The 25837-nt window shown below is 42.7% G+C and overlaps 1 protein-coding gene across 5 annotated transcripts; it reads left to right on the top strand.

Moving 5' to 3' along the window:
- The first annotated feature begins 16 nt into the window (after positions 1-16).
- HSCB (HscB mitochondrial iron-sulfur cluster cochaperone) lies at positions 17-25356 on the top strand. Of its 5 annotated transcripts, none has more exons than XM_047827776.1 (6): positions 17-252; positions 1959-2055; positions 2406-2495; positions 3121-3265; positions 7165-7212; positions 25035-25356. In XM_047827776.1, the coding sequence occupies exons 1-6, from the start codon at positions 17-19 to the stop codon at positions 25070-25072; spliced, it is 654 nt and encodes a 217-aa protein (XP_047683732.1). In that variant the 3' UTR covers positions 25073-25356. The 5 variants fall into 5 exon arrangements, with proteins under 5 accessions (XP_047683732.1, XP_047683730.1, XP_047683731.1 ...); XM_047827774.1 differs by lacking the exon at positions 25035-25356 and adding an exon at positions 15806-15943; XM_047827775.1 differs by lacking the exons at positions 7165-7212; positions 25035-25356 and adding an exon at positions 15806-15943.
- Positions 25357-25837: the final 481 nt, after the last annotated feature.

Genomic DNA, 25837 nt, shown 5'->3' with positions numbered 1-25837 from the left:
GACAGGCCGCGGCCAGATGTGGGGCGGAAGGACCGGCGCCTTGCTCCGGCCGTGGGGGCTGTGGCCCGCAGGGGTCCGCGGGCGGAGACCTCTAGGCTGCAATGCTGCGTCTCTGGCCGGAAACAATTCCCCCCAGTGTTGGAACTGCGGCGGCCCAGGGGTCCCCAAGCGGGGAGACGGGTTCTTCTGCCCACAGTGCCGCGCGCTGCAGCCACCTGACCTCTCTCGAGATTACTTCAGCCTCATGGACTGGTACGGAAGGCGGTTTCAGGAAATGCGCCGGGCGAGAGACACATCCGGGACTGGCGAACTAGCGTGGAGGGCCGATCATGCTTGGGAAGGAGAAGGCGGGACTCGTTAGTTAGGTCGATGGGCGGAGGCCTAGAGAACTGGGGGCGGGGACTGGGAGGGTGGGATTGCGGCCGGTGAGAGAGGAAATTGAGGGGTGGGCCTAAGGATAGGCTTTTGATCGATAGAGACCAGAATGGAGGGAGGATTGAAGGGCGGGGATGGAATTCTGGGGGAATTGAAAGGAGGCTTCAGTGGAGGGAGGGTTGGGACCTGAGAAGGGAAGCTGAGGGGCGGGGCCTGAGGGAAATGTACTGGAGTGCCAGAGAAAGCAGACTTGAAGGACAGGGTCAAAATGGTTAAAGTTGGAGTGAGGATTTTCAGAAAGGGGTACTGAGGTGTTATGCAAAATAAGGGAGTAAATGAGCTTCCAGGTTTGTGAACACATGGAGATGTTGGGAGAATAGTGCGCCTAGAGGGCTTGGGAGCTCCCCGCAACTTTCCACCTACGCATCTCTTCCATCTGACTGCTCCTGAGTTACATCCCTCTATAATAAATGGATAATCTAGTAAGAAAAACAAACAAAATAGGGTGTAAAAGCACCGAAAAACTGAACGTTGTGGTCTGAGTCTGAGGGAGAAGGGAGATTTGGAAGGAGAGAGACTGAGAAATGACTTTTTCGTGTTTTCCTCCAATGGTCGAGAAGCTTGGAGAGAGGTGAATTTGGACCGAGCCAAACTATTATGACAGGGCAGACTCCACGAATAGAAAGTGAAAGGGACTGGGTTAAAATAAAGTGGGAGACTAAGATGAAGGGACGTGGCCTCTCAAAAGATCGGGTGGGATTCGAAATGGTCCCCTTAACTCTGGGATCTGCCCCTGCCAGTCACTGCATACTTATGATAGGCTGCGGTAACACTATCCTTTAAGTTCTTGGAACACGCCCATCTCGTTCGCACCTCAGGGCCTTTGCATGTTCCCTCTGCCTCTGCATGACTTTTTCCTCTCATCTTTGATTTTTTTTTTTAAGTGTATTTATTTATGTGGTGGGGTTGGGCTGGGCAGAGAGAGAGGATCCCAAGCAGCTTCCAGAACACAGGGCTCAAACTCATGAACCCTGAGATAATGACCAAGAGTGTGTCACCTAACTGTGCCAACCAGGCACCCCTGATTATTTTTCATCATTATTCAGGTCTCAGCTCAAATGTCATCTCTTTGTCCACCACATCTACCCCTTTCTCTGACCTTTTTCTCTTTCTTTTTTTTTTTTTTTTAATTTTTTTAACGTTTATTTTTGAGACAGAGACAGAGCATGAACGGGGGAGGGTCAGAAAGAGGGAGACACAGAATCTGAAACAGGCTCCAGGCTCTGAGCTGTCAGCACAGAGCCCGACGTGGGGCTCGAACTCACGGACCACGAGATCATGACCTGAGCCGAAGTCGGCCGCTTAACCGACCAAGCCACCCAGGCACCCCTTTTCTTTCCTTTTCTTTTTTTTTTTTTAATTTTTTTGACCCTTTTCTCTTTCACAGCACCTACCACTTTTTAAGGTTATCTCTCTCTCTACATGTTTATTGCATCTTCCCCCATGAGAACAGGAACCAGGCCCACAGTATAAAAATACAAAAATGTTTGAGGCATGAATTTTATCTCCCAATTTCCTTACAGCAACCGTGCCTTTGGAGTGGACACAGCGAAGCTCCAGAATAGGTACCAGCAGCTACAACGTCTTGTCCACCCTGATTTCTTCAGCCAGAGGTCTCAGGTAGCCTGTGAGCCACCCCTAATCATACCCAAACACTAGTGCATGGTGGGGTGGGTAGCAGTGGCTTTGCAGTGATGTGATTATCAGAGACAGAGCTAAACAGCCAGCTCCACCCTGGGACAGCTTGACCCCAGACTGCCGGGCCCTGGATCTACCCTGCACTCACAGCTTTTACCTGACTTCCCAGAAGAGTTAGAACCCATCTGTTGAAAATAAAGACAGCTCATCCCACACCAGTTCTACTTTGATGACTTCCTTAGGTGCCGGCCCATCAGTATTTTATGAAACAGTTTGTGAATGTAATGTGGCTATACCGACGGTAATAAGATTATCTTCATCTCCACTAACAGACTGAAAAAGACTTCTCAGAGAAGCATGCGACCCTGGTGAATGATGCCTATAAGACCCTCCTGGCCCCGCTGAGCAGGGGACTATACCTTGTAAGGTGATTTCCCAACCCTTCTATGCCTGACTACATGGTATCCATTGTGCTGTGGGACAGCTGCTCCCCTGTATTCAGCAGAAGAGTGCTTGAGACCTGAGTTAGTCTAGGGACCCAAAAATAATTAGCCTCAAAGACACTGAATGGAGATCGTTTTCTCTGAATACTTGTAAATCTGCTTGCCTGATTGCATTTTTTTTTTTTTTTTTTTGCCATTTTCTCTAAATTTCAAGGATTGGATGGTGATGGCATTTAGGGAAGAGTAATTTGGGTTTTTGTTTGTTTGGTTTTTTGGTGGGGAGGAGCGGAGGGAAGAGTTCAGCACCTTAGAATTTTAGGATTTAGTAGAATCTTTACAAATATCTAGTTCAGTCTCCCGAGTGGAGGAATGACTCCTCCAGGGTCACACAGTCCCAGGGAGCAGAGAGGAATCCTGTCCCAGCTCTCTTATGTCAGTGTGACTTTCTCATACCCTACCTTCACACTCTCACTATTAAGACAGTTCCGTTTTTGTTTTTGTTTTTTTTATGCATGGTATTCTGTTCTGAAGGGTGAGTAGGATTTATGACTCTGGCCACAGTTTCTTCAACCAACCTCACTTTCTCTGCTTCATGTCCCAATAGCTAAAGCTCCATGGAGTAGAGATTCCCGAAGGGACAGATTATGCAATGGACCAGCAATTCCTCATGGAAATAATGGAAATCAATGAAAAACTTGCAGAAGCTCAAAGTGAAGCTGCTATGAAAGAGATTGAATCTATTGTCAGAGGTAAAAGATAAAATACCACTGAATGCATTTTATTGCTGTTGTGAGTACATGCCCAAGGTTAAGTGGAGAATGAATATGAAACTACGTATTGGTCATCGTAATGATTCAGGGAGTATTTTTTTTCTTCATTATACTGAAAGCAATTTTGTCTGAAGTTTAGACTTGCAACATCCATAGCTTGCCGGAAGGCAGCCTTAAACCAAGAATGTAATAGTACTTTGCAGATTGCAATCCTCCTTCCTACTCATGACATCATTTTAAAAAAATGTTTTTATTTACTCTTGAAGGAGAGAGATAGAACGTGAGTGGGGGTAGGGCAGAGAGAGAGGGAGACACAGAATCCCAAGCAGACTCCAGGCTCTGAGCTGTCAGCACAGATCCCGATGCGGGGCTCAAACTCACAATCTGTGAGATCATGACCTGAGTGAAGTTGGTTGCCCAGCCGACTGAGCCACCCAGGCGCCCCCGCATGACATCGTTTAGATGTTATTATTGTCTCTGACAAAAATAAATAGGGCTTTCTGTGCACTGACAGTGTGGAACCTGCTTGGGATTCTCTCTCTCTCCCTCTCTCTCTACTCCTTCCCCTGGTAAAATAAATGAATAAAAACTTAAAAAAAAAGAGCTTGGGTGGCTCAGTTGGTTGAACGTCCAACTTGGTCTCAGGTCATGATCTCATGGGTTCGTGGGTTCGAGCCCTGCATCAGGCTCTACACTGACACCTCAGAGCCTGGAGCCTGCTTCAGATTCTGTGTCTCCCTCTCTCTCTGCCCCTTCCCCCCTTGTGCTCGCTCTCTCTCTTGCTGTCTCAAAAATAAGGAAATAAACATTAAAAAAAAAAAAAAAAGAATAAATAGGCCTTAAAAGTTCATGGAAATGCCCAAGGTCACCTTGCAGAGCAAAGACTGAAAAACTGACTTCTGATCTCATTGCTTCGCTTTCCATCTTATTGCATAGTGTATCAGTCAGGGGTCTCCAGAGAAACAGAACCAATAGTATATATGTATACATGGAGAGAGAGAGAGAGGGAGAGAAAGAGAGAAACCTATTTTAAGGAATTGGCTTACATAATTGTGAGAGCTAGCAAGTCTAAAATATGGAGGGCAGACCAGCAGGCTGGGAAACTCAGGCAGGACTTCTATGCCCACATTACCAAAGCTAATCTTTACTTAAAGTCAACTGGCTGTAAATGTTAATCACATCTACAAAATACCTTCACGGCAACATCCAGACTAGCATTTGACCAAACAACTGGACCATAGCCCAACCAAGTTGACACATAAAATTAACCATGCCATGTACAAAAGTTTCCAAATTCTCCCGATTGTATGCACGTATGTACTTTCACAAACGTTTGTGGCATGCCTACTATGTATCAAGCATTGTGCAAGACACAGTGAATAAGAAACACACAGCCCCGGGCCCGTGTCTTCATAGAGTTTATATATTTCAACTCATTGTGTCCAAAATGGAGTTCATGAGCCTCTCCCCTCCCTCCTTAAAAAACTACTCCTCTGCTGATGTTCCCTAAGTAAATGACACCATCCAGTTGCAAAGTCCAAAACACTGAGGAGGCATTCTTAACAACTTATCCTCCCTTACCCCCTTACCCCCGTAGACAGTCGTCACCAAATCTCGAAATGCCAACCTTCTAAATGACCCAAATCTGTGTTTTCACTGCCAGCACCCTGTTCCAAGCTACCATTCATTCTCACTGGGACAACTGCAGTAGCTCTAGACTGGTCTAGCTGTACCCTCAATCAAATATATTCCTACATTGTGATTTGTGTGATCTTTTGAAACCCAAGTCTAATCACATTACCCTTGGTCTTACTTTAAAATTTAACTGGCTTCCCAGTTAAAGATCAAAGTCTTATGGGCTTCCAGGGACCTGTATGGTCTGTCTTCTTCCTCGCAATTGCCTCTCCACCTTAGGCGCACAGGCTATTTCTAGTTCTTCATCTGTATCAAGCACCTTTCTACCCTAGGGCCTTTGCACAGGCTGTTCTTTTGCTTGAAACCCTCTTCTACTTCTAGTTAACTCTTCTTCCTCCAGATCTGGGGGCAATCATCCCTTCCTCAGAGAATCCTCAGAGAACCTCTTTATCTATACCTCTTGACAGTGGACACTCCCCCCTTGTAGGACCAATCACAGTTGTAACCTTACTGTTCTACATGAGATTATTTGACCAATTTCAACCTCCCTCCCTCCTTGGACTGGAAGTTCTACAGAGGCAGAAATTGTATCTGCTTTTTGGTCCCCTCATATCCTCAGCCCGTGGAATATTATTCACAGGGTATATTGGTGTATAACAGGGGCTCAGTAAATATTGAGTGAATCATGATCAAAGAATTACTTGTTTAAAAGCAGTAAAATGACAATTGGTGAGGGGAGGTCTATCAGCCAGGAGTGTATCAACAGCCTTACACCTGGGTGGTGTTGGGAGAAGAATTCAGTGCTTGCAATTAGAAGCCCCATCTGCACAGCTTTGGAAGGCAGAGGACTATGATGCTGTACTGTAAGGGAGTCTTGGGTGCACTGTCAACACTGCCACTGAATTTATGTGTGACCTTGAGCAAGTGACTTCACCCCTCCGAGCCTCAGTTTCCTTATCTGTAAAATGGAGATAACATCAGTACTGGTTGTTACAAGGATTAAAGTAAATGAAATAAAACAGGTAAAATGCTTAACACAGTGTCTGGCCTGTAGCAGGTGCTCAGTCATTGGTGGGGGTTATTCTAGCCCTAGAGTAAATGTCTGGTTTTGAACAGGTCACTGACCTTCGTTTAGATTAATTCCTAAATTTCTTTCCCTATAGGCACCTGCTAAGGCCCAAGGTTAGTGAGTGCGTATTCGAGGGCATAGGGCTAGTTAGATCTGGGACAGAACTTCAGAGCCTCTAGACTCCTAAGCCAGTGTTCTTTTGCCAACACCACATTGCCAGTTTCCCGCCACTGTATGAGAATCTGGACACTTGGGGTCTGTTCCCAGCTCCTCCACTCAACCGACCATGTGACCATAGGGCCATCTCCCAATACCTGTAACTGCCTGCAATGCGGATATAACATGTTTGAAAATGCTTTGAAAGCAGGCACCATATAAATGATTGATACTATTTATATCTGGAAAACACACATAAAATTCTTCATTTTCTAATGAAGACCCAGCAGAAACATCAGGTGGCCGCTTCTCTACCTCGTTTGGCATCTTCTCTCTTATGGTACAACATAATCTAAATGTTTCATTTTCCTGGGCGGCTGTAGAAGTTGCAAGAGATTGCTTAAAACACTGTAATGCCCTGCCCTAGGCAATCCTAGCTTGCTAATTTTCTCCTGCTTGAAATCTGGAAGATTCATACTACTTGATGGAGATAATCAAAGCATTTCCTTGTCCTGTTTATTTTATTTATTTATTTTTATGACTCTATAGCCATTTTACAAGACTTAGTGATTGCCCTTCAGACCTTTTTTTTTTTTTATGTTTATTTATTTTTGAGAGAGAGAGAGGGACAGAGAAAGAGAGACAGAGGATCCCAAGAGGGCTCCATGCTGACAGTAAGGACCCTGATGTGGGGCTCGAACTCACAAACCGTGAGATCATGACCTGAGCTAGAATCTGCTGTTTAACCAACTGAGCCACCTGGATGCCCCACCCCTCAGACCTTTCGTAAGTAGAAAAACATAATGTAACTAGGGTCAGCTGCACCAAACTGTCTTCATGGGACATGTGGAGACAGAGTTTATGAGGCCTTACCCTGGAATCTAAGCTCCCTGTTGTGTTGTGTTGTGTTGTGTTGTGTTGTGTTGTGTTGTGTTGGCTGTAACCAGCTACAAAGTGTTACCCTGACATCATTAGTCTATTTGAATAGAAAAATTAAGATACTGATTTTCTCTTTCAGCTAAACAGAAGGAATTGAGTGACAATGTGAGCAAAGCTTTTGAACAAGGTACTTTCTTCATTTCTTGACTTTCTTAAATATGAAAATAGATTGTAAGCACTGAGGTATAACTCTCCATTCAATAAGTAGCTATTATATATCCATCCTAGGATAGGTACATGAGGAGCTATAAAATATAGGCAAGCCTACATTTCTCCCTTCAAGGATTCACAGCCTTGCTAGAGAACCAAGTGGTATGCCAAAAAACAATGATATGCCAGAGAAAGATTAGATGAAAGTGCTTCTATTCCCCTTTAACAAGTGGGAGAAGTGAAGGTGAGGGTTGTAGGCTGAAGCCAATAGAGACAGATCCTGAGGGCAAGGCTGCACAATCAACATTTGGCAAAGCCTGCACACCCCTTTCTTCTGCAGAGCCCAGGAGGAGGAGCCCGTGGCAGAGCTGTGCCCAAATTACAAATATGGGCTATTCATCCTGGTCCCCATTGCTCCTGGTTCCCAGGTTGAAGAGATTGGGTCTTTTTCTAGCTATTTTGAAGCAAGAACAGTCTTTTTCTCCATCCCAGACTTATGCCACCCCTTAAATAACAAAATAATGGCCTTTTACCCTTTACCTGAGAGATCATTTGATTGTGGGAAGCAAAAGGCCACTCAAGCTAGCCCAGATCAAAAGGAGATTATTATAATGAATTGGGACTATCTCCCAGAATCCAAAGAGAAAGTCCCTGTGATGATTATAGTACACAGTGTGATAAGAGCTCTTCTGGGGCAAAGCCTGGGGACCAGAAAGCAGTCTGGAACCAAAGCTGTGGTCACAGACTCAGTGCCTCTGGCAATTCCATTCCATCCTCTCCTCACTGTAAACCAGCTCCATCACCTTCGTCATTAGCGTGCAGTGCTCCAAAATGCCCTCCCCCACGGGATGACTCTTTAGTCCTCCTTGGTCTATTACCTTATAAGAACAAAGACTTTGACCATTTGATTAGAGTCCCCTAGACCCATCTCTGGATTCCTGAGAGAGGGGATTTGATGGAGCCAGATGCCCATTCCAGTCCAGCTAGTGCTGAGGGCATAGGCTTATACAGGGTGCCGCCCAGTTTGCAGGGACTGTAGGAGCCCATTCGGAGGCATAGGCAGAGGGAAGGTCTCTAAAAAGATGTGAGAGAAAGCTAGATTAACAGCAGAAGAGTCTGGAACCTAGCCTGATACATCTGCCTGAAATCCATGAACCCAGCCCACTGGCTAAGATGTTCACGTATTCCACCATCTCCTAGCACATGTTGGGAGATTTTTATGTTTTTGATTATGAAATATAATTTTTAAGAAGACTACACAATACGTAAGTACAATTTAAGGAATAAAAACAAAAACACCCATGTCCCTACCGCTCAGCTTAAGAAATAGAACATGCACAGAAGATATACAAATGGCCAATAAGCACATGGGAAGATGTGTAGCATCACTAATGATTAGGCAAATGGAAATCAAAACCATAGTGAGATACTACCTCATACTCATTAGGATGGCTATTAGAAAACCCAGAAGATGACAAGTATTGGTGAGGGTCTAGAGACATTGAAACCCTTGTGCACTAGTGAAGGGGATGTAATACAGTGCAGCCACCGTGGAAAACAGTACGGTATTTCCTCAAAAAGTTAAAAATAGAAATACCATACAATCCAGCAATTCCACTTTTTTTTTTTTTTTTAAGTGTATTTATTTGTTGGAGTGGGAGGAAAGAGAGGGAGAGAGAGAAATCCAAAGAAGGCTCTGCGCAGAGCCTGATGCGGGGGTCAGACTCATCAACTGTGAGATCATGACCTGAGCCAAAATCAAGAGTCAGAGGCTTAACTGACTGAGCCACCCAGGCACCCCCAGCAATTCCACTTCTGAGTTTACACCTGAAGAATTGACTCAAAGAGATACTTGCATACTGTCAAAGATAAAGCCATATACTAGTTAAAGTTGTAAGGATAGGTTTTGATCAGTAATAACTATCGCCATAGGGAAAAGAGTGCGGTGTGAACTGAACTCCAATTTGTACAGAGATGACTGAGCATTTTAAATTAAAGGGAGAGAGAGGGAGGGGGGTGAGTGTTGTCTCAGTAGAGTCTGGGAAATGAAAATTACAAAAATGGGAAGGTAGTGGGGGTTGGTCCATGTGAAACCGACCTGGGTTGCTAACTGGGGCTTAATTAGAGTGGGGCTCAGACACTAAGAGACAGGCCCTATTTTCTAGTGTTGGCTGCAACAAACAGTATGAAAGAGACAGCAAGAGACATTCTTCTTTCTCGGAACAATGGAAGTCCATTTCTCATTCGATCTCCCTTTGTTTATTAAGATCTAGCTGAACCATCTGTTGCTACTTGGTAGGAGAAGATATTTACTGGATGACATGAGCAGTCAGGCATTTAATGAGGAGCATCTCTATGGAAACAAAAAGAAAAACAAAGATTAATGGTGGGAGCAGACTATAAAGCCAGTTTCTGAGTCCAGAGGGTGGGCAGTCACTTAAGACTCGAAACTCTTAAGCATCTTTACATGGTGGTATGAGGATGCCAGTGACAGTCTGATAGATATCTTAGTTTATAGCTTGAATGCCAGTAGTGATGGCCTAGACATCAATGTCACAGTCATGGCTACTTCCCAGAGCAGAGCATGGAAGACACAGGAGTTCTGGTGGATTTTCTGGGTAGCCCAAGTGGCAGCAATGGTTGCCCACACGTGATTTGTAGTGACAGGTTCTTTGATGTTTATATCAAGTTGTCTGGCATCAGCTTACAGGGCTTTTTCAGATCATGGAGGAAAGGGCAACCACAAGACAAGCTGAGTCCCAATAAGGACCTGGGCAGTCAGGTTTTAGTTCTCAGTGATGCCAACTCAGGAGAGAAGGAGAAAAATGGGAAACAGAAATTTGGAGAGTTGTAGGCAAATATTGAAGGAAACTAGGAGGGTTAAGAATTTGCTAAGGGCTAAAAAAAAAAAAAAAAAGAATTTGCTAAGGGCTGACAAAATGTGTAAGATGGCAGGAAGGATCCAGTTCGGTTTTCAGGAAGATAATAACCTCAGAGACAATGAGCAGAAATAGATTCTGGGTGTGACATACTTTTCCACTGTCATGAAATTTCTCTCTACAGTCACCCCCGTTTTTAATCAAATGTTATCAGTGGGGTGCCTGGGTGGCTCAGTCAGTTAAGGCTCTGACTCTTGATTTCAGCTCAGGTCATGATCTCACGGTTTGTGAGTTCAACCCCCGCATTGGGCTCTGTGCTGGCAGCTCGGAGATTGCTTGGGATTCTCTCTCTCCCTCTTTCTCTGCTCCTCCCCCCCCCCCCCAAATAAATTTAAAAACTTTAAAAAAAAGGTTATCAAACTAAGAATAGTTTTGTTTGCAAAATAATTTTAGTTTCATTAAAGTTGGCCTAATTATTAACATGAGTGAAATGAGAATGGTAATCAACCATACAGATTAAGTTTCCTTTATGGAACCTTTTATAAGGAATCTCAGATTGGACTTTAAAAAGCCTGTTAATGCTAGGAATTCAAGTGAAGAATTCACTGTCAGACATCACCTGCACTACCTATGGACTTGGGTGAATTCCTCTTTTCTCGAGGTTTCCCAAAACATCCTAAATTTCCTGGGCCTATTGGGAAATGACCTACTTTACTCACGTGTAAGGCTGGGAACCCTATAAGCCAGGTGCCAGCCCAGTTTTTTCCTAGAGGGCTTTGTAAGCTTTGGTTCCATAAAGTCAACCTTACCTCCTTAAAATTGTCCATTCTGTCTGATTTTATGCATCATTTTCAAATGTGACATTCCTATCAAAGCTTTGGTCATAAAACCAATGTTTTAAATTATGTTCTATTCTGTTGACTATCTTCCTGAGCCTAGCAAATAGATACAGTGCCATGAAAATAATAGTGTCTTTCTCTGATGGACTTATTTTGCTATGCATTATACTCTCTAGTTCCATCCATGTTGTTGCATATGGCAAGATTTCATTCTTTTTTTATGGCTGAGAAATATCCCATTGTGTATATGTATATACCACTTATCTACCCATTCATCAGTAGTGGACACTTGGGCTGTTTCCATAATTTGGCTATTGTAGACAATGCTGCTATAAACATCAGGGCGCATGTCTCCCTTCGAATTAGTATTTTTGTATTCTTTGGGTTAATACCTTGTAGTGTGCAGTTGCTGGGTCATATTTTTAACTTTTTGAGGAATCTCCATCCTGTTTTCCAGAGTGGCTGTACCAGTTTGCATTTAAGAAACAAAACAAATGAGAAGTGCCTGGGTGGCTCAGTCAGTTAAGCATCTCACTTCAGCTCAGGTCATGATCTCATGGTTCATGAGTCTGAACCCTGCATTGGACTCTCTGCTGTAAGAGCAGAGCCCACTTGGGATCCTCTGTCCCAATCTTTCTCTGCCCCTCCACCGCTCGCACATGTGTGTGTGTGTGTGTGTGTGTGTGTGTGTGTGTGTGTGTGTGTGGTGGGAGGGGGGGCAGTTATGTGCACTCTCTTAGAAATAAGTAAACGTTAAGATTTTTTTTTAATAAATGAAACAAATGATTATATGGGAAAAAAAGAGGAATACAAACCAAGAAACACACTTCTAACTATAGAGAACAAACTGATGGTTACCAGAGGGAAGGTGGGTGAGGGGATGGGTTAAGTAGGTGACGGGGATTAAGGAGATGAGCATTGGGTGTTGTATTTAAGTGCTGAATCACTAAATTGTATACCTGAAACTAATATGACACGTTATGTTAGCTAACTGGAATTTAAGTAAAAACTTAAATAAATACATAAATATTTTTTAAATGTTTATTTATTTATTTATTTATTTATTTTTGAGAGAGAGCACACACACAAGCAGGGAAGGAGCAGACAGAAAGGGACACAGAGAATCCCAAGCAGGCTTGCTGCCAGCACAGAGCTCACTGCAGGGTTCTAACCCATGAACCATGAGATCATGACCTGAGCCAATATCAAGAATCTGTGCTCAATCAACTGAGCCCCTAAATATTTTTTTAAAAACAAGACTAAAACTTCCTGGATCGTTAAGTCATAAACCCATATGCTTTTTTGGTTTTGTTTTTATTATGTATGTATGTATGTATGTATTTTTATTTTAAAGAGAGAGCACAGGTGGGGAGAGAGACAGAGAGAGAGAATCTTAAGCAGGCTGCACCATCAGTATGGAGCCCAACACAGGGCTCGATCCCGTGACCCTGGGATCATGACCTGAGCCAAAATCAAGACTTTTTCTTTAGAGTTTTGAAAATCCTAACATCATTTATCATTTTAGTCTCAGGGTTATTTAAGCAATGCCATCAGAAGGCTATACCTCAGGAGTACCTGGTACAATCTTTTTTCGAGGGTCTCTGAGACAGGCCCTTTTTGTTAACTACAGTAGTCTGCCATGTCGCTGGTTGCAAGAGCTTGTAGGAAAGCATCAGCGTAAAGCAACAACTCTCTGTGGATAGCAGAAGACTTAAAGTGACCACGGTTAAAGACCTGATGAAAGATCATTGTAAAAATACTACGGTTGACAAGGAACTGTGGTTGTTTCTGTAACACAGCACATTTTGAAATAATAACTAGGCTGATCACAATATGCAAGAACCTATTATAGATAGAGCATTGACAAATTTCTGGGAACTTTATAAGATTTCTGAAATAATAGCATTCTACCCATACAAATATAAGCTCCAGAAAGTTAAGTATCTCTTCTTTGACAATGCTTCCCATGTAATATAATTTCATCGAATAAACCTAATTAGTTTTAACATCTCTCCTTTTAGAAGGTGAGAGAACAAATCCTTTGAGGTTCTCCAGGGACCCTCAGAAAATTCAAACTTAGTTTTAGGTCAGGAAGACTTTATTTAGAATTTGATTTTGGGAAGTTGTCTGAAATGTCGAATGCTTTAAATATTTTAGGATCATAGGTCATTGTGAAACAATACTTAGTTATCCACTTAACAATGTGATGATTGTTAAGTGATGAAGGCAAATATAAGCAGTAACATGAAAAATAAAGAACCTTAGCTCCAAATAGGGAGAAGACTCTTCTCTGAAGCAATGAAGGACATGATAAAGACAACATGAAGCACAGAAAGTTACTTTGATAAGACACACAATGTATGTTTCCTAGGCAGATTGCTCAAAAGGTTAAGAAAAATATTTTACAGTCTTTTATTAAGAGCAGACCTGGGGCATCTGGGTTGCGCAGTCGGTTAAGCGTCCGACTTCAGCCAGGTCACGATCTCGCAGTCCGGGAGTTCGAGCCCTGCGTCAGGCTCTGGGCTGATGGCTCAGAGCCTGGAGCCTGTTTCCGATTCTGTGTCTCCCTCTTTCTCTGCCCCTCCCCCGTTCATGCTCTCTCTCTCTCTGTCCCAAAAATAAATAAACGTTAAAAAAAAAATTTAAAAAAAAAAAAAAAAAAGCAGACCAATGACCCAAGAAACTTTGTCATTTTAACAGAACGAAAACCAAACTCTGGTTTTCTATCAGTGCACTATTGACGTTAAAGTTCATTTCAAGGGGCACCTGGCTGGCTCAGTCAGTGGAGTGTGCAACTCTTGATCTTAGGGGTATGAGTTTGAGCCCACATTAGGTGTAGATTACTTGAGAAAAATAAAATAAAATCTTAAAAAAAAATAAAACTAAAAAACTGAAATTCATTTCAAAAATATGTATAAATCCACTTAATCTTAACCAGCTTTGACCTCACAACATAAAATTCCTTTTCCACAAATGCTCTACAACTTTCAATATCCATTCATATTTTGTTGTATTCCTTCCTTCCTTCACATTCTACTTTAGGACAAAATTACTCCTTTATCTTAACAGAAACATATTCTTCATTCTTCGTGTACTTTTCATATAAAAACATATCCTACGTTTCTTCCAGTCTTTGTACCCTGAAGTTGTAGTCATATTTTTTTATATATTGATTATAAATTTTAACCATTAGTAAGCTTTATTTTACTAGGAAGTAGACAATTGAGAACTATAATATGCCAGTATTCTGTAGTAGTAAGCAAATTTATGACTATACCATCTCATAAACTGTAGAGGTATATATGCTTCCTGTAATACATTTTTTTTTTAATATGGCAAGAACATGTTTATTAAGAGACTCAAAATCATTGGCCTCTCTGGACCATATAAAAATAAATAGCCAATGGACACCTAGGTGGCTTAGTCAGTTAAGCATCCAACTCTTGATTTCCACTCAGGTCATGGGATTGAGCCCCAAGTTGGGCCCTGCACTGGCAGCATGGAGCCTGCTTGGAATTCTCTCTCTCCCCGTCTCTCTCTCTCTGCCCCACCCCAGCTCACACACACTCTCTCTCTCTCTCAAAGTAAATAAACATTTAAATATATATATATAAATAAATAAATAGACAAAAATATATAAATTTCGGGGTATCTGGGTGGCTCAGTCAGTTAAGCATCCGACTCTTGATTTCAGCTCAGGTCATGATCTCACGGTTTCGTGAGTTCGAGCCCGGCATGGGCTCTGTGCTGACAGCAGGGAGCCTGCTTTAGATTCTGCCCCTCTCCTCTTTCTCTCTAAAATAAATTAACTTAAAAAAAAAAAAAAGTATATAAACTTAAACTTTCGCTTAACAGTAAATGTTTTAGTAGTGCCTGTGTGGCTCATACAGTTAAGCATCATTCTTCAGCTCAGGTCACAATCTCAGCCCCGTGCCATCAGGCAGGGTGAGTTCAAGCCCCACACATCAGGCTCTCTGCTGTCAGCGCAGAGCCCACTTGGGATCTTCTGTCCCCCTCTCTCTGCCCCTCCTCCGCTCTCTCTCTCTCTCTAAACAATAAGTAAACATTTAAAAAATAATAAATGTTTTAGCACTTTATCTTATTTAGAAGTTATTTAGATATTTCATGAATATCCATTATTTAACTTAGTTTACTTAGCAAGACTACGGTTTCAAGTTGCCAGGAAGATTTTGGACATGATTTTTAGGCAGCATATTATAAAATATAATTTTTGTTGGGATAAATAAAGTTTGTCAGAATGATTTAATTTGAGTAATATCAGATTTACCATCTCTAGAATCTTAAACATCTAGTTAAATATAATATTAGGTTATTTGACCAGTAAGTCCAAATAGAATGAAAATATATGTTTGCATTTTATTTAATGTTAGCAACTCTATAAACATGCCTATTTTATTAAACCCAACAATATCAAGTTAGTCTTATTTACCAAAGATTTATACAAATTACGTAGCAATGAAAAATATTTGAGTTGGCTCCTATAATTCTGGAAGTTTTAGAAGACTTAATTTACATAAGAACTTATTTCTAAGCCAATTAAGATACAACTCCTTTAAGGGATTTGATAAATTAATTTGGTAATCCCATCTGGAGATAGAGAAATATCATTCCTATATGTATATATGCATATATGAATATGTATATGTGTATGTATCATATATATATGATATATGCATACATATATATATGATACATACATAGACACAAATACAGATAGTTCAGTTTTCATTTTTAAATTTTATCTGTAAGTCAGACTGGCTACCTTTGTCAACAGAGTTGGTTTATTCTTGTTTGAAATGAAGCCTCACATTAATGTCTCTGTTTATTTCAGATGATTTTGAAAAAGCCAAGGAAATTTTAACAAAGATGAGATACTTTTCAAATGTAGAAGAAAAGATCAAGTTAAAGAAGATACCTCTCTAATGATTACTAGTTTAAAAGTTTTAAAAATAAAGTTCTTATATATTTCTTTTCTGGCTTCTGCTAATTGAGACTAGAGATGCTTTGACCGCTTATAGCATCTTAGTTAAACCCGTAGCTCAAACATCACGGGATGTCGAAGTTTGTCATGAGAGGAAACAGTGTAGCCAGAGCTTGGGTGGTCCATTCTTTGTGTGATATTTAATACAGCATGCTCCCCCTCTAGGCCAGTAAGTGAGGAAGTGGGGATGTGGCCAGCTTGAGGCCCTGGAGAAGGGGTTGGCAAGTTTTTACTACAAAGGGCCAGATAGCAAATACTTTAGGCCCTGTGACCCATACTGCCTCTGTTGTAACTACTCAACTCTGTCATTGTAGCTTTTTGTCTACAAAACAGGCAGGGGACTAGATTTGGTCCAGGCTTTCCCAACGTCCACCCTAGAACCACATCTTCTTTCTAATTAGTAGTGCCCTTGTTACCACAAACTGCATTCAGTTTGGTAACCATGCAGAGGTGCCTAAGAATCTCTCAGGCCTACATTTCAGAATGTAGATAATATTATTACCAGTTAGTCTGGTATTTAACACCAACCCCATTTCCAGCTTCACCTTGGTGGGGTTGGAGCAGTTTTAATTTCTTTCTGGACAGTTGACACTCTCTTTTCTATTCCCCCACTCCTCTAATCCACCCGAAGAACAACTCCTGCTTACTCTTTTGGATCTTTGGAAATTCAGATTAAGTTCTTGATTCATTTCTAGAAGGAAAAAAATGTCCCCCCTTTTTTTAAGTCTCTGGATTAAGGAAGATTAAAATAGAAAATTCTGCTTAAAAAATTCCAAGAACTGAATGGGTGGCTCAGTCATTTAAGCATCCAACTTTTGATTTTGGCTCAGGTCATGATCCCAGGATCATGGGATCAAGCCCCACATCGGGCTCTGCACCGAGCCTGGAGCCTGCTTAAGATTTTCTCTCTTTCCCTCTGCCCTTGTCCCCCACTGGTGTGCTCTCTCTCTCTCTCTCTCTCTCTCTCTCTCTCAAATAAAAATAATAATAAATAAACAAAGAAATTCCAAGATGGGTGCCTGGCTGGCTCAGTCAGAGGGACATGTGACTCAATCTCAAGAGTTGTGAGTTTGAGGCCCACATTGGGTGCAGAGATTACTAAAAAATCAATAAACTTGAAAGAAAGGAAAGGCGAGGAGGGGAAGGGAGGGGAGGAAGGAAGGAAGGAATCTGAAGAAATGACAACTCTTGGAGAGAATTATTTGTTTATAATTGAAAAGTGAGAACCAAGGTTTAACTCCTAGAGCTTAAAACTGCAGCTCTTTGGGGCACCTGGGTGGCTCAGTCAGTTGAGTGTCCGACTTCAGCTCAGGTCATGATCTTTGGATTCATGAGTTCGAGCCCTGCATCAGGCTCTGTGCCGGCAGCTCAGAGCCTGGAGCCTGCTTCAGATTCTGTGTCCCCCTCTCTCTGCTCCTCCCCCCATTCATGCTCTGTCTCTCAAAGATAAATAAACGTTAAAAGAATTTTAAAAATGTTTTTAAAAACTGTGACTCCTTTGCATCCTCCCTCATCCTTGTCTAAAATTTACATCTCATGAATCCTAATCCTGTTATACTGAGTTTGTTAACATTTTAGGATTTATGGATCTTCTGAAGGCAAATTAACCACAGCAGCTGTCTGGCTTAATGGTATTTAGGAATATCAGCACAATCACCAACTCTCTCACATTTTATGAGGAGAATGAGTTATTTGTCTAAAAACACACAGGGAGTCTTTAAGTAAACAATTACAATGCAAGCAAATGTCCTGATTAAATTGGGTGCTTCTGCAAAGGAATAGGAGATGAAAGCAGTGCTTGAAGTACTTCTGCAGACAATCTTCATTCCTCCTTTAGAACAATGACCAGAACCAACACAATCTGACCACAAAAAGAGATCAGATAAACATCTTCGGAGGAATTTCAAAGAAACTTTTCCCCTACCTGTTGCCATTAGCTAGGAAGCTCACTATGCCTCCCAGCAAACTACTTCTGATTTAAGGGATAAAAAAAAAAAAAATTTATTTCTGAGTCTGGGATTACTTTTTTTTGTTTTTCCTTCACTCTTTCAAATTCTTTCCCTGTTAGTGTAAAGTCTAAGTTTAGTGGGACTTCTAAATCCAGGAACCTTTGCACGTATTCCCTGATAAAGCCCTTATGGGGAAGTATACTTCCTGGCATCTGCAAGATTAGTAGCCCTATTTGGATTAAAGGGTTTTTTTTTTTTAATTTTTTAATGTTTATTTATATTTGAGAAAGAGAGAGACAGAGTGCAAGCGAAGAGGGGCTGAGAGAAGGAGACAGAATCTGAAGCAGGTTCCATCCAGGCTCTGAGCTGTCAGCACAGAGCCTGAAGTGGGGCTCCAACTCATGGACCACGAGATAATGACCTGAGCCAAAGTCAGACGCTTAACTGACTGAGCCACCCAGGCACCCCTCTTTTTTTTTTTTTAAGTTAAGTAATCTCTACACCCAATGTGGAGCTGGAACTCACAACCCCAAGATCAGGAGTCACATACTCTTCAGACTGAGCCAGCCAGGTACCAAGTGAAACAAATTAAGCACTCACCTCCCTCCCCACATTATTCCCAATATAGAAAAAATGTATCAGAACAATAAGAGGTTTTGATTAATTTGTGATTATTTCTTCTCCAACTCTGCTGTTCAGACAGACCCAGTCTTGTGGATTGGATGGGTCCCCCCCAAAAATTTACATGGTGAAGCCCTAACCCCCAGTGTGGCTATACTCAGAGATGGTACCTCCAAGGCATTAAGGTTAAATGAGGTCATAAGGGTAAGGCTGTCATCAGACAGGATTCATGTCCTTATGAGAAAAGATACTTTCTCCCTACACTCATGCACTAGGGAAAAATCTTGTGAGAAAGCCAGAGGGAAGGCAGCCAGGAACAGACTCCTCACCGGAAATAGAAACTAACCATGCTGGCACCTTGATCTTGGATTTCCAGCCTCCAGACCATGAGAAAATTAACTTCTATTGTTTAAGTCACCCAGTCTGAGGTATTTTGTTATGGGATCTGACCTGTCTGATACACCTGGATTTGAATCCTAGCTCTGCCACCCATTTGCTTGAGTCCACAATTACGCTAAGCTTCATTTCCTGTCTCTAAAATGGTGATATGGGGCGCCTGGGTGGCGCAGTCGGTTAAGCGTCCGACTTCAGCCAGGTCACGATCTCGCGGTCCATGAGTTCGAGCCCCGCGTCGGGCTCTGGGCTGATGGCTCAGAGCCTGGAGCCTGTTTCCGATTCTGTGTCTCCCTCTCTCTCTGCCCCTCCCCCGTTCATGCTCTGTCTCTCTCTGTCCCAAAAATAAAAATAAACGTTGAAAAAAAAAATTTTTTTTTTTAAAAATAAAATGGTGATAATAATACCTATTTCACAGGATTGTTGTAAAGATCAAATGAAATAAATTATCTAAACAAATTGTTTAGCCCAGTGCATCGCATATGGGAAGCACTCAAATGTGACTTTTAAAATTATAATAACTACTGGGGCACCTAAGTGGCCTAGTCAGTTAGGTGACTGACTTTGGCTCAGGGTCATGATCTCATAGCCCATGAGTTCAAGCCCCATGTTGGGCTCTGTGCTGACGGCTCAGAGCCTGGAGCTTGCTTCCGATTCTGTGTCTCCCTCTCTCTCTGGCCCTCCCCAGCTTTCACTCTGTCTCTCTTTCTCTCAAAATTAAACAAAAATTAATTAATTAAAAAAAATTTTTTAACGCTTTATTTATTTTTGAGACAGAGAGAAACAGAGCATGAACGGGGGAGGGGCAGAGAGAGAGAGGGAGACACAGAATCGGAAGCAGGCTCCAGGCTCTGAGCCATCAGCCCAGAGCCCGACGCAGGGCTCAAACTCACGGACCGCCAGATCGTGACCTGAGCTGAAGTCGGACGCTTAACTGACTCAGCCACCCAGGCGCCCCAATTAATTAATTAATTAAAATAAAATTATAATGACTACTTTTATTATTTGGCAACAAAGTCATATCTTTTCACATCAGAGTAAACAATACCCCTTCAGCAGAGTTTCAAGCACCTACTTTGTGCAAGAGAATGTTCAGCCCTGGAAGAAATGCATAAACAGATGCTTCCTGTCTATTTGGGTATTATACCAATAATCAAAACAATAATAAAAGTTCCCATTTGCTGGGGAGACTGGTTGGCTCAGTCAGTAGAGCATATGACTCTTGATCTTGGGGTCATGAGTTTGAGCCCCATATTAGGTTCAGAGATTAGTTTTAAAAAATCAGTAAAAAAAAAAAAAAAAAAGTTCCCATTTGCTCCATAGTTACTATGTGTAATATTTTGCATGAATCCATCAAATTATACCCAATTCAACTCATTTCACAGATGAAGAAACAAGCTCCCAGAATATAAGAGTCAAGAGCTAGGATTCAAACCCAAGTCTACCTCAGCCTGTGCTCTTAGGGAGGCTGAACCCACCAGATTAAGCACCAGCCAAGAAGATTAAACAATTTGCACACCAGGGGCCATTTACCAGGGCCCATGCCAAACAGAAGCAGGACTTGACCCAAGTCCCTATTTCCAAGGCCTGCACATACAGCTTCACTGGGCATAGGGAGGGATCGTTTTAAGGTAAGAAGGTTTCAGGGAAGAGGGGGAGTAGAGTCCAGACAGGCAGAGAGAAGCTGTATCATGTGTCCCCAAGCCCCATCCCCTGGTTGAATGACTCTCTAGGAAATCTCACAGGACTTGGTATATCGTCCTACTCATGGCTACGATGTATTACAATGAAAGGATCAAAAGCCAACTCAACAAAGGGAAAAGGCACATGGGATGAAGTCCAATGGCAACCAGGCACAGGCTTTTAGGGGTCCTCTCCCAGGAAGTCCCACAGGGCACGCTCATTCCGCCAGCAACAAGCTATGACAACCTCTGTGAAAATGTCATCTGCAAGGGAAGCTCATTAGAGACTCAGGACCCAGGCTGTTTCTTGAGCACTGGTCATATGAGCACTGATTGCCTAGCATGTGCCAGAATTCTAGACTCCCAGAAGGAAAAACACGTAGTCAGCATAAACTACATTGTTTCTACAATTTAGGTACAGTGGGCCAGTCTTATCAATCCTGGGAATAACTAAACTCTCCCCAAATCCAAATTCCCAGCCAAGGGCCAACCTTGTCAGCAGACCTTTCTAAGGATACGCAATCTCAGGACTGCTATGTTAACTTTTTTTCTGCGCAAGAGCCAAGGGCATTCGCATCAGAGCAGAGGGAATTCTATAACAAATAATCCAAAAGCAGAGAGGAAGGTGCCTCCATTGCTGAAGGGCTTTTTCCCATCTCTGTGGCTGCCACCAAGCAAAGAGAAAGATGCTGCCCTGAGTCAAGATAGCAGTCAGGCCTCCTAGGGTGTTCAATAGCAGGTGACAGAGCCTGTGCCTGACTTGCAGGTAAAGCTTTACTTTGACAAAGAATTCTTCTGGTTCTGTCACTTGTAGAATGTATCAGAGGTGGCCAGATAAAAAAAAATACAACACACCATCTTGTCCTTTCTCGGGGTCACAGTCAGGAGGCAGAAGAATCATCAGAAATGAATCATCAGGGGCTCCTGGGTGGCTCAGTCGGTTAATGTCCAACTTCGGCTCAGATCATGATCTCACAGTTCGTGAGTTTAAGCCCCGCGTCAGGCTCTGTGCTAACAGCTCGGAGCCTGGAGCCTGCTTTAGATTCTGTATGTCCCTCTCTCTCTGGCCCTCCCCCACTCATTCTCTCTCTGTCTCTCTCTGTCTCTCTCTCTCTCTCTCTCTCTCTCTCTCATAAATAAACATTTTTTAAAAATTAAAAAAAGAAAACAAGAAACAAATCATCAGAGTACTGAGGGGTACTCTGGGCTTCAGGCAGAAAACAAACACATGGATGACAGGGGGAGAGAGGGGAGGGTGGGTACTAGGGAGGGGGGAGGTCTTCAAGGAAATGCCCCATCTCAAAGCCGGGGAGGAAGGGGAGACACAACTCAACCCTGGTAATTGTTGCCATGGAGAGATTCAGACACTGTGTTGACAAGTCTCATGACTTTTTTCAAGAGAGAAGCTGGAATTGAGATTTTAACAGGATAGTTCCCTGGGACTGCAGAGACCATGGAAGCACCAAGCAAGAAACACCTAACTCAGCTGGGGTAAGGGGAGACGCAGGATGGGCTCTGCAGAGGAGATGATGTGAGAGCAGTAAGGTTAAAAAAAAGAAAAAAGAGAGCCCACCTAGTGGACTAAGGAAAGAAGAAATCAAGTTATGAATTACATTTGTGATACTGCAGATTTCACAAAATCAGACTGAACTGGGTTTCACATCTGGTGCTTCCTCTTCTGTGTGACCTTGAACTGTTGTCTGAGTTTCTTATCTGTAAAACATGGAAAGCCATAGCACCACCCTCAACAATGAGGACATATGTACAGGACAACAGAAGTGAGGAGAATATAAAGGACATCAGAAGCGAGGAATATATAAATAGTGCACATAAAGTACTTAGCACAAAGCTGGACGCTGCACTCAGCAAATATTACTAGAAGCACAGAATGAGATGGGAGCAGAGAGGAAGGGCCTTTGGCCTCAGCGGGGGAGTTAGGGGCAGATTCGTGGAAGCTTCCTGAAGACATTTGGTGTTTCCAGATAGGTAAGCAGGAGACATGGCATACAAATGAAGGAGAATCTACTGCACTGGGGTTGGTGGGGGGAAGTAGGGGAGGGGCAGAGATGGTATTGAGAGAGAGGCAGCTAGGTTAGGAAGAGAAGTACAGTTGGCCGCCTTTTTTTTCCCCTAAGTTTATTTATTTTGAGAGGGGGAGGGTCAGAGAAAGAGAGAGAGAGAGAGAGAGACAGAATCCCAAGCAGGCTCCACTCTGCCAGCACAGAGCCCAATACAGAGCTTGAACCCACAAAGCTGTGAGATTGTGACCTGAGCCAAAACCAAGAGTCAGATGCTTAACTGACTGAGCCATCCAGGTGCCCCTGAAGATTTTATTTTTAAGTAATTTCTACACCCAATGTGGGACTTGAACTTATAACCCTGAGATCAAGAGTCGCATGCTCTAGGGGCGCCTGGGTGGCGGAGTCGGTTAAGGGTCCGACTTCAGCCAGGTCATGATCTCGCGGTCCGGGACTTCGAGCCCCGCGTCAGGCTCTGAGCTGATGGCTCAGAGCCTGGAGCCTGTTTCAGATTCTGTGTCTCCCTCTCTCTCTGCCCCTCCCCCGTTCAGGCTCTGTCTCTCTCTGTCCCAAAAATAAATTCTGTGCTGACAGTTCAGAGCCTGGAGACTGCTTCAAATTCTATGTCTCCTTCTCTCCTTCTCCTTCTCTGTCCCTCCCCTACTTCCACTCTATCTCTGTCTCTCTTTCAAAAATAAACATTAAAAAAAATTTTTTTTAATTCATCATAAAAAAAAAAAAATAGGAAGAAGTAGAAGAAAAAAATGGCCCACAACACTAACAAGCTAGATGGTTTGTATTGCACACAGATCTAAGCCAACTTGCCCATGCGTGGCTATTGGGTTCCTTTAGGAAGGTGTTACTCTAAGGTGTTACTCTAACTAACTACTCAAAGTTAGTTACTCTACCATAACTTTCTACCAGATTTGTTGTTTTTTTTAAGTTGTGTATATACCATAAGGTTCAGCTGTCTAAAGTGTACAGGTCAATGGTTTTAAGCCACTAGGTGGCTCAGTCAGTTGAGCGTCCAACTTTGGCTCAGGTCATGATTTTGCAGTTGACGAGTTCGAGCCCCGCGTCCGGCTCTGTGCTGACAGCTCAGAGCCTGGAGCCTGCTTCAGATTCTGTGTGTCTCTCTCTCTGCCCCTCCCCCACTCATACTCTGTCTCTGTCTCAAAAATAAAATAAACATTAAAAAAAAAAGTGTAGGGGCACCAAGATGGCTCAGTTGGTTAAGCATCCAACTCTTAGTTTCGGCTCAGGTTGTGATCTCACGGCTTCGTGGGTTGGAGCCCGGCATCGGGCTCTGTGCTGGCAGCATGGAGCCTGCTTGGGATTCTCTCTCTCTTCTCTCTCCCTTTCTCTCTCTCTGACCCTTCCCCACTCATGCTGTCTCTGTCTCTCTCTCAAAATAAATAAATAAACTAAAAAAAAAAAAAAAAAACAAATTATAGACCACATCACCGTGTTATGCAGGTAAAACATCTCTGGGTGAAACTTCATTAATAAAGTTTCGGATTTTTTAAAACACGTGTGAGGACTGTGAAAACCAAGTTTAATGAGTAGCTAAGAATTTGTACAGTAGCCCTTCCATTGTTTCTTGGAACAATGTGGAAACAAGGAAGGTATTTCATTTCTCAGACTAATTGCCCATTTATTCTGCCCCGGTAATGGGCACCGAAGAAACCAAGGAATTTCGTGGGTATTCTCATTGACATTAACTCCAAAGAGCCGTGTGAGAATCCCTAATTTCAAGCCTACTCTTGCCAGAATCCATTCTACAAGGTGCTCCAAGAGTTTAGAGTGGGAGCGCTTGTCCTTGCCTGCAATCTACAGTAACTCCCCTTCTGGCTCCAAAAACACCACAAACACCTCCTATACTGGAAAGGTCTGTTTGCATGCAAAAGATGGCAGTTGTTATTTGAGAAAAGGACAAATGTATGCAAAAATTTTGAGGTGAGAGGGAGGAACAGAGAAATTCAATGGAAAACAGAGGAAAATCCAAACTGCTGGCTGCAGACATCAGGTAGGGAGTGGGAAGAGATGAAGCTGGGAGGTAGGCAGGGGAGGGATCCTGAAGGAATAGGAGTCTGGTAAGGAGGCTAGACCTTCACCCGAGAGTAATAGGGAGTCATGGAAGGGTTTAAGGCAGGGGAGGAACACATCAGGATTGCATAGTGGACAAATATCTCTGTCTGTGCTATGGCTAACAGGCTGGAGGAGCTAGAGTAGAGCAGGAAGACTGGCTAGGCGGTTCCAGCAAGCAAGAGATCATGGAGCCTGCAGGGTCATAGTGGTACCAATATCCCACTTTCTGCAAAGTCCTACTTGCTTATGGGAGGAAGCTGCCACCCACTGGGACTGTGCTTACCAAGCAAGTGATATTATCTGTCTTGCCCCTTCTCTCCTGCCCCAGGCTCTCTTGTTGATGTTGACCTGAGAAGCCACGTGTAGATGCCTCATCACCACGATCAGTGCTCACCATGGCCATGCCAATGTCAAGATGACCCAGTTAGTCAACTAATAACAAACAAGGAAAAAAGTGGACAGGAGACCTAGACTAAAGGAGACTCAAGAGACAAGGAAACCTAATGCAGTGTTGAATCATGATGCCATCTATAAAAAGACATTTAGAGACACTTGGGAAAATGTGATTACAGATTAGGTGATTTTATTTTTTATATATTTTTTTAAAATCCATGTATTTATTTTGAAAGAAAGAGTGAGAGCAGGGGAGGGGCAGAGAGAGAAGGAGAAAGAGAGAATCTCAAGCAGGCTCACACTGTCATCACAGAGTCCAATGTGGGGCTTGAACTCACCAACTCCGAGATCATGACCTGAACCAAAATCAAGAGTTAGACACTTAACCAACTGAGCCACCCATGTGCCATGGGTGTTTTTAAAGAATTATTACTTTTGTTACATGTGATAATAGGATTTGGTTACTTTTCTTTCTTTTTTAAGCATTTGTTAGAGATAAACACTCAAACATTCACAGATAAAATATGACTCTGGGATTTGATTTAAAATAATCATGAAAAACTCCCATGACCTAATACAGTATTTCCTATTTACATATCATATCCCCTTATTATCCTCATATGAACTTTTTTATTTTTTAATTTTAGAGAGAGAGCGTACACAAGTCGGGAAGAGTGGCAGAGGGGGAGAGAGAGAATCCCAAGCAGGAGAGCCTGACACAGGGTTCAATTCCTGACC

This window comes from Prionailurus viverrinus, chromosome D3, assembly GCF_022837055.1.
Source record: "Prionailurus viverrinus isolate Anna chromosome D3, UM_Priviv_1.0, whole genome shotgun sequence".
Taxonomy (NCBI): Eukaryota; Metazoa; Chordata; class Mammalia; order Carnivora; family Felidae; genus Prionailurus; species Prionailurus viverrinus.
The sequence above is the reverse complement of the archived record's forward strand: the minus strand, read 5'-3'. Positions and strand labels throughout refer to the sequence as shown.

What these genes read in the sequence shown, in the direction of transcription:
- HSCB (XM_047827774.1), top strand. Translation starts at nt 17, where the DNA reads ATGTGGGGCGGAAGGACCGGCGCCTTGCTCCGGCCGTGGGGGCTGTGG. An exon ending in TCTTCAGCCAGAGGTCTCAG is followed by an intron (nt 2,056 to 2,405) that starts GTAGCCTGTGAG and finishes CTCCACTAACAG; the next exon opens with ACTGAAAAAGACTTCTCAGA. An exon ending in TGAGCAGGGGACTATACCTT is followed by an intron (nt 2,496 to 3,120) that starts GTAAGGTGATTT and finishes ATGTCCCAATAG; the next exon opens with CTAAAGCTCCATGGAGTAGA.